Source organism: Bremia lactucae, linkage group LG1, assembly GCF_004359215.1.
Source record: "Bremia lactucae strain SF5 linkage group LG1, whole genome shotgun sequence".
In the NCBI taxonomy this organism is placed as follows: domain Eukaryota; phylum Oomycota; class Peronosporomycetes; order Peronosporales; family Peronosporaceae; genus Bremia; species Bremia lactucae.
The window spans coordinates 14125735-14134991 of record NC_090610.1 but is presented as its reverse complement, the minus strand read 5'-3'; the positions used below and the strand labels follow the sequence as shown (position 1 = coordinate 14134991).

At 47.3% G+C, this 9257-nt stretch overlaps 1 protein-coding gene across 1 annotated transcript; it reads left to right on the top strand.

Annotated features, from left to right (window-relative positions):
• Positions 1-7364: 7364 nt before the first annotated feature.
• CCR75_002022 (uncharacterized protein) lies at positions 7365-8909 on the top strand (the record flags this gene model as incomplete). Its single annotated transcript, XM_067960122.1, has 1 exon — positions 7365-8909. The coding sequence occupies one exon, from the start codon at positions 7365-7367 to the stop codon at positions 8907-8909; it is 1545 nt and encodes a 514-aa protein (XP_067815247.1).
• Positions 8910-9257: the final 348 nt, after the last annotated feature.

Here is a 9257-nt window from a genome sequence, read left to right as displayed (position 1 = left end):
TTTTAATTCTATCGCAAGGTTAACAAGTCCATGCGGTATGCGAATAGTGCGGCGCCTTCGGCTGCGGCTCATGCAGCCGCGGGCGTCGCATTATTGTCTCTTGTGGCAGATGTTTCGTCTGCCGTAGTATCGTCTTCTCCCGTAACTTTAAATGTTGAGGGTGCACGTGGTGATACACCGCGTGAATGCGACCCCTCTTTGGAGGTCGACACTGAATGCGAGTCGGTCATTTCATGCTGTAGCGAATGCTATCAGTACGTCTACTCAATTGAGCCCCCTCATTCGAAGGCTGACAATAAGCCTTCGAATGAGGGGGCTCAATCGAGTAGACGTACTGATAGCATTCGCTACAGCATGTTTGGTTTCGACGATGAGGATGATTTCCCTTCGCCAGCACCGTCTCCCGTGCCGTCACCAGCACTTATTTCTGTGCGTGGTCGTGGCGATGGCGTAAGCCATCGTACTAAAAGTTGTTGTGGTACCCCTGCTTCAGTGGGTACCACTCAGGGGATTAATGACACTAAAATATCTCGTCTTGCCCCTGAGAAGACGTGGCTTTTTGCCCGAACAGCTAATTAATAGCTTGTCTGGAGAGACTACTCCTCCGAAAAATTATCCCTTATTTGCGACAAAGCTACGTGGCCTTGATCCTAGCGCAAAGAACTTTCGGGCTGAGGAAGTTTTTTATCTCGATCTTTTCTTAAGCATCGATAGTACAGCGGCAACAACAAACGAGATAAAGTCTCGCTTATGCAAGCCTGAAGCACGTTCATTCGCAATTTCAAAGACATTGGACGCGAAGCCTGGCTTCAAAGACTTAACGCGATTCGCGTTAAGTTTGAGAAACGAACTCCAACCGGTGCAGGGTTTGTCACGTGAGGGAGGACTTCCATGCCTCATGTAGGGTGTTCCCTGTCCGTGTTGTGTTGACAACACGAAGCGAGTAAAGGGGATGTCTAATCCCTTTCTTCGCCCTGGGGAAGGGCTCGCATCAGTATCGAGATGCGCGATGCGATTGACGTTTGTCAATCGATTACAAGCGCCAGGGGTGCGTTTTTTTCGATGGACCTTCTGATCTATCGGATGGGTCTCGTCATACTGACGGACGAGGCCCTCAACGTCAACAACCAGCTGGAAACGAGGCTCCCAGCTGTCATGTGAAGGTGGATAACCGCGCCAGCGAACAAAATAACTCGTTCGCTGCCCCTTCATATCACGGTGTGTAAGAATACGTTCCACAAGGAAACGTTGACCACCGGGGGAATCCACCAATTGTTGTGGCAGAGGAGGTAAAATTAGATCCAACCCATTGTCGGATCTAGAGTCGAAGATCGACAAACTCGATCGCTTCCTCCCTGATTTGGAGGAAGGACTTGATCACGAGCGCGGTAAGCGTCACTCGTTAGAGCAGACGGTGCAGGTTTACTATATTGGACGGTTAGAAGACCGTTCGAAAAGTGCGAACTCCATGTTGGAGTACGAACGGAAATATCACGCTCTTCGTAATGAGCTGTCTCCGCTCATCGCGGTTTCGAGGATCTTCGGACCCGGCATGAAAATCTCCAGATTCAACATGAGAATCTGGTTCGTGACCACAAGAATCTATAAGGGATTCTTCAACATGGTGGTCAGATTTGTCCTCTGAAGAAACCGCGTACTGATGGTACCGGCGAAGCCGACACACGTAAAACGTAAGATGCGTTCGCATCCTACGTGACATTTCTATTGTGTACGCATTGCCTCTGCGATGCAGTACACGGAAAGGCCCAATGAACTTGGATAGTAGTTTACTGCTACCCACATTAGTGACTACACGCTTAGGTAAGTTTACCGTAAAGAGTAGTACTTGGCCATTAATTTTAAATGAAAGACGTTTGCTCTTCCATGTTTGTCTGCGTTCCCTTTCTGACGGTCCACTGCGTTTTTTTAGCAACGAAATCCTGTACGAAACCGGTTACTGATTCTCGAGCAAGCAGAAATTCCTCTGCTGACTCATTTGTTTTGTCTTTTTCAGTGCGCTTTGTGCGCACTGCCATGAGATTTTTCTCATCTTCGATGTCGATTGCTTCGACATCGAAGTCATTCGCGTCGTTGTTAACTTCGACGCGTGATGAGCATGAGCCAGAATTGGATTTGCTCGTGCGAGTCCACCCCCCCTTAAACTAGAGGATCCCTCCAATTGGGTGAGTATGCGTTGTAGACGCATGCACCGATTTATTGATGGCGAATTCGACTATCGGTAAGAACTCGCTCCAATTCGGATACGATGGACGTAAACTCGAAGTATCTCTTCGAGGACGCGATTACGCGTTCCGTCTGACCATATGTCTCCGGATGATCATAAGTTGACACAGTCAGTCGTGTTCCAAGAGATCGGAACACGGATTGCCAAAACTCCGCTGTAAACCGTGGATCTCTATCCGAGACCAGTTCATGGGGTTACCCGTGGAGTTTGAATACCTTGTCGATAAAGACACGGGCACAACCCGGAGCTGTGATCATCTCTGGTACTGCAGCAAGATGTACCATCTTGCTGAATCTGTCTATAAAAACAAGGATTCCATTGTTTTTGGGTTCGTCTTTGGGAAATCCGAAGACGAAGTCCATAAAGACGGACTGCAACATTTTGCCGGAAGTGGTGGAGGTTGGAGAGTGCACGGGATGAAGGGCTAGGCATCACCCGTTGACATATCTCGCAAGCACGATTGTACTTGCGCACGATATGATACTGGCGAGGCCAGTAAAATTCTCGACTTACTGTGAGATAAGATTTCTCACGTCCACGATGCCCACTTCTTGGTGCATCGCGACACTCATACATGATGCGCAAGCGCAAATCATTGTGAGTTGGGACGACGACACGTGCAGTGTCGCCGGCAACGGCTGTGTAATACAATAAGCCGTTGCGTGTTGTGTATCGATCGGATGACAATCGATATAGTGCCGGTAAATCTTTAAAAGATTTATCGAATGGATTTGTTCATGTATCGGATGACTTGCGATACAACTTACAAGGTATTCATCCGATGATCCATTAAACGCAGAAGTTCCTTATCTTCTGCCTAGGCTTTCTTTATGTCATAAACAAGGTTGATGACGGAACACTTAAAATGAGTGTTGCAACAGTAAGAATTTTTTCACTGTTGGATTGCACTGCTGACTCGAAATCGGGTCGGCGTGATAACGCATCAGCGACGACATTAAGTCGTCCTGGTTTATATTCCACGGAGAAATTATACTCCGCGAAGAAGGATAGCCACCTCGCCATTCTTTGCGAGAGGTGTGGGCTATTGACGGCCGTGCGTAATGACGCATGGTCCGTATATACGATGAACGGTCTATCTCCTAGGAGGTAGACCCTAAATTTAGCCAATGAATATTTCATGGCAAGGAGTTCCTTGTCATGCACTGGATAATTGCGTTCAGCTGGTTGCAGCTGACGCGATTGGTAACAGACGACGCGCTCCGCGCCATCTGTATCGTATTGCATTAACGCACAGCCGATTGCGAAATCGCTGGCGTCACAGACCACATGGAATGGTCTGTCTTGATCCGCAATCGCCAATATGGGCGATTGCATCAAGCTTTGCTTGATTCCTTCAAATGAACGCTGACAATCAGCGTTCCATAACCATTTCTCGTCTTTTTTCAAGAGACGAGAGAGATGTACTGTCATCTCGGCATAATTGCGCGATTTCTTGTGTAAGTACACCGCTAGCCCAAGGAACTTTCTAAGTCCCCTGCCATCGACTAGAACTGGCCAGTCGGTGATTGCTTTGATCTTTTCGGGATCAGGGCGTACGCCACGTTTACCAACGATGCACCGAAGAAGTGGCATTTCGCTTGCAGTGGATATACACTGCTTAAGATTTGCGTACAACTTATGCTTTCGCATAAGTGTAAGAACCTGACGAACGTGAGTTTTATGAACTTCCACGTCCGTCTTTCCGTCCATGGCCCGGCTATGGACGAATACATCGTCAAAATAACTCGGTGCGAATTCTCGAACCGGTCTCAACAGATTCGTTACGCATGTGTTGAATGTTGCAGGGGCGTTACTATGCCCCTGTGGCATTACTAGCCATTCTCAGAGCATCCCAATGGGAGTGCTCACTGCTGTGTACGGGATGTCCCGTTCACGCATAAGGATTTAATAGAATCCATCCATCAGATCCAAAGACGAAAAATGGTACTCCTCGACGTACCATCTATGATTACGTCTTTATTAGGTATCGGCGTTTGAGCCGGTACCGTTGCGGCATTCAGTTTATTGAATGCGTGCACTATCCACCCTCCTGTGGCCTTTGGCACACAGAAAGTTGGAGAGCTATGTGGAGAGGTTGACTCCCTCAAATGGGTGCTTTTGATTGATCGATAAAGAATTTATCGATCGCAAGTACTTGATCACGAGGCAGTGGGGCCACTGCTTCATGACACAGAACTTCGAGCCCGGTTTGAGCTTGATCTCATGTCGAGTGCCTTTATCCTTAAGCAACTGGCATGGAACTGTTTCAGGGAATACATTCCACGATTCAATCAAATCCTTATATAAAGGATTTTTCTTTAGTGACTCCCACGATTGAGTAGTATATCTCTCAATCCGAGTCTTCACATCAAGGACACTTTCGTCCATCGATGAGCTGCTCAGAACCCGTTCATTATCTGCAAAAATTGCCGCTGAACGAATATCGGTTACGTATTTGTCCTCTGTGACGAGTACGCAGATCTGCTTGATTCTACCACTATGGAGATCTTTCAAGAACCGCTTGGGTTCTAGGTATGGTAATTGAGTTATCTCCAAAGTTAACTTCGGAAGCGCATACAGATCAAGAGTACTCTTGTTCCGTCATTAACCAGTACATTTAATGTCTCGGTTTCTTTCTGGGATTTATTCGCAGGCTGCCGAGGGATTAATCCCTCGGGATCTTGAAATATAGTTACTTCAACTATTTGAGGAGATTTCTTCTCAAGTACGTGGTGACCTCTTTCATTAACGTCTTCCGAGTGTGATTGCGCTATCACAGTCGGATCCTATTCGGTCGACTCTTTACTCGACCTAGGATCATCAAGTTGTCCATTTTGGTCAACTGGTATCTTCCTTGAATGTCGCCCGCTACGCGTACATTCCTGTCTCAATCCACTCGACTTATTCGAGTGGTGAACCTTCGGCGATGCCAGTGCACTCGCACAGCCGCCGGCAGCTGACTTAACAGGGTGATTAGTAATCACACTGTGATCTTGTGCAGCTGTACTAACGACCGTACCGCAAGTGAGGCCATCGCACTCACTCGTAGTACATCCACACGCTTGTGGACGCTCCAAGTTGTTCATCAGATGGCCATCTGAAGAACAAGTGGCAGGCATCTTTACGGTTTGATGCTGCCAGCTGATCCTTGGCTCATATTTTCTAAGCCAAGGTAAACCTAGGATGACATCAAATTTGTCATCCAAATTCAGTACGATGAAAGCATCATTGTACTGTAAATCTTTTAACGTATATTGAAATTTCACTACGCGTTTCATTACTGTTATCGAAGCGCCTGTCGCTAGACGCACCGTCATCCTCGTTGAAGGGATGTCGCGCTCTACATATTTGAGCCTACGACCCTCTAGTGACTGGCGACGAATAAAGTTATTCGACGCTCCGCAGTCCACTAGGGCTCTAAGTGACAAATCATTTATCACTTTTAACTTCAAGGTGATAAGGGATACCTCATCACCAGGTGCAGAGACACATAATGATTGTGTGTCTGGAGCAACTTTAGTCAAGAGATTTGCAAATTCTCTTGAGGTTGCTGGATCAGTAGGGCGTTGCGCCCCTACTGACCCCGATCGTTTTTTGGCGCCCCGCCTCGCTGTTGCGATTTCACAACAACGTCGGATCCGCGACCGTTGCCGTTTTTGGCATTCGGTCCATAATTATAGTCAGTACCTCTCGGTACTGGGCGTGGGGCACTACACTCATGAGCGTAGTGTCCTAATTTTGACAGCGGTTGCATTTCTGCATCGCTTGTTGTTCGAAAAGCGAGTTTTTTTCGCTTTCGACATAAGAGAGGACCGTAGGTTCTGGACCTCGAAGCTCGTGTCATCTTGGAGGATGATTCGATGACGAACTAGCTTGAGCCTGTCTCAAGCTAAAATCCTCCTATTCCGCAACGGATATTGCTTCTTCAAGCGTATCGAGTTCGAAGCCGAACAGGTGGGTCTTTACGGGACCATCCGTAAGACTTTGCATGAACACCGTAATAAACGTGTGTTCATGAACTGGTTATTTGTCGTTCAACTCGCTAGGAGTCGTATGTGCTGGGCATAAGCGTGAACATCACTCTTGCCTTGCTTGAGTTTCAGAAGCTCTGATCGAGCTCTGAACTCAGCCCTAGGCGGTTTAAACGTCTGTTTGAGCCGGGCTTTAAAGCCTCTAGCGATCCAAAGACATATGGGTCGCGCAACTTGAGGCCTAGTGCCCAAGTTTTGGCACGACCTGCCAAATTCGACTGAGCGAATGCGACTTGCATTTGGTCGTCGACGATGTGACGAGCACTTATGACATCGTCCAACTCGACAGACCATCTTAAGAGGGAGTCTCTTCGACTCCCTTATACTAAGAGATGTCAGTCTTTAAGGTTTCGGGACGACGTGCATCATCCCAGGTACAGGGGTCTGTACCTGTTGGGACCTCAACAGTTCTGCCTGTTGAGAGCCCTGCTGATTAAGCAAGACTACCTTCTCCTTCGCCTCGTCAAGTTCATGTTGTATGAACTTGGCGATGGCTGAATGGAGGGCATCTCTGTCCAAACCGGACAGCATGACCAAGATGGCATCGAACGGTCGAACTCATTCGTTGGACCGCACTCCTTTCTATGTCACTTTAAAAGGAGTAGCTATCACGCGAAACATGATGCGTATTTCCATTATCATCTAACATGTCCATGTTAGATGATGGAGCTGTGGTCCTTGGACGGACTACAAAGCGCTACCACGTGGAACGGGGCACTATACACGTTACAGCTCGGGCTCCTAGCACCAAAGTGACTCTTCTCACTTCAATGTCACCACCAGGCGCGACGAGTCGAGACTGATCATTATCAGTCTCTTCGTTGCTGGAGTGAATCGACCACTCCGAGCGTTGTTGGACTCTGGTGCCTCGAACTGCTTCTTTTTGCCTCCTATTTGACCCCCCTCCCGTCTACCGTCAGGGTTCGACAGGGTCCACGTGATATTATTGTCAGGCTTGCCGATGGCCAACCACAATGTGTTCACCCTGTTGTGAGACCTGAATTTTATGTGCATCACCTCAAAACATAAATACTTAATCGTATTTACAACATCATTCATCTACTTTTGCCAAAATTAATTTGTGTCCCATGTTGCGGTGGGTATTAATTTACCTTGTCCTGGTCGGCGGGACGTCTTCCTCCTTAGAAGTGCAGGTGCCTATCCAGCGTCAAAACTCACCGACAAGCCGATTTGCCTATGTAACTGTGCACTACGAAGGGACGAGCCGCGACGCTGAGTACGTGCTTGGTGTCCAAGTTTTGATGCATTCGATCAAGCTTACGGAATCGCCATACGACCTGGTAGTATTGGCATCCAACTCAGTCTCAGAAAAGACTAAGTCGCTATTTCGTTCCATGGGCTGCCGTGTTGTGGATGTGATAAACATTGAAAATCCATTTGTGGGGGGTACGTTGCGCAATAAAGGCTTCATTTACACACTTAACAAGCTACACGTATGGAATATGCTCGAGTACGAACGCGTCGTGTATCTCGATGCCGACAATATATTAATTCGCAATTCAGACGAGCTCTTTCTTTGTGGTGAGTTTTGTGCCGTGTTTATGAACCCTTGTCACTTTCACACCGGCCTGCTCGTGGTCACACCCTCGGCTGCAGAGTATCAACGACTTCTCCACGCTCTAGGTCATCTTGAAAGCTTTGACGGAGCTGATCAGGGCTTTCTTTCTTCCATGTACAGCGAAATGTTGCGCGAGTCGAAGCTTTTTACCCCTATGAAGTCTACATACGCGGGTGCAAAATTAGAAATAAAGAAGCCTGAACCGAAAGGAATGCGACTGCCTGTGGGGTATAATATAAACCACAAGTATTTCTACGAGCAATACCATTGGAAATTGTTCTATCTGCGTCAATTTGCCTCAATGACGTCGCCTATTAGTCCCGTGAAGGTGGTGGTAGAATCGGCCCGAGGCATTCCAGCGCTAACGGTTGGATATCCGATGGCCTCAGTACTTAAACCGTGGAATTGGTGGGCTGGATTTTTCATGGACTTGCATTCCGTGTGGCACGATATTCGCGCGACACTCCCGGCTTCGCAAGAACATTTCGGAGCAGAAGAGGCAGTGAAAACGTTGCTTGGGTTTTTCAGCTCCCTTGCGCTTCTCACGGCAGCTCTTTATGCATTTAAGATTACGCTGCCTATGCGTCTGATCCAACAGCGGTTTACAGACTTAGCTATGCGGAACAGTAAGCACGCTCGGCATGCTTATATGGCCTTTCGCATCGCACTCGTTATCTTGGTCTTTCGAATCGCCCCTGCACGCGTGCATCCATTGGCTCCCGTTAATTATGGCTATGGCCTCACAATCTTTATGAATGTGTTTTTACATATCTACTTCGCATGTGTGATCTCCAACTTTTGGGACCCACATCAAGAGGTTTCGATGCCACCCGTGCTTTATGTGACGCAATTTTGGCTTTACATTGCAATCACGGCCGCTTTCGAGTTCTTTGTGGTCTGGTTTAGTACGTGGAATGTGTTCCTGAATGTGCTCTGGCGACTTTTTTCAATCTTCTGCTCTTTAGTTCTCTGCGCGTACTGGCAAGTTATGTTCTACCGCGTCGTGCTTAATGCTGAGTTTAATGGTAAAAAGGAGCGACTGAGAAGCCTTTAGTCGCTGTGCTACAACACGTCTAAATTATGTGGCCGCTGAGAAAAAAATGTTTCATCACAACTGTCATCATGGTTATTGGTCATCATGGTTGTTGATTAGAAAATGGAAGAATTATGCAACGAAAGCTGCTTGTTTGCTCATTGATCACACCAATGTAAGGCGCAGTCGGAGCTAAAAATGTCAAAAACGGCCGCTTAGGTCCAAATTAGCGGACTGCAGCCTTGGTAGCATATGTGAGTAGGTAAGCAAAACAAAGGGAACAGAACAGAAAAAGACTTTTACAACGTAAATACAATTAAACTTTAAAACTCCGAATCGCACTTGAATCAGACATCATGGCCCTCACAT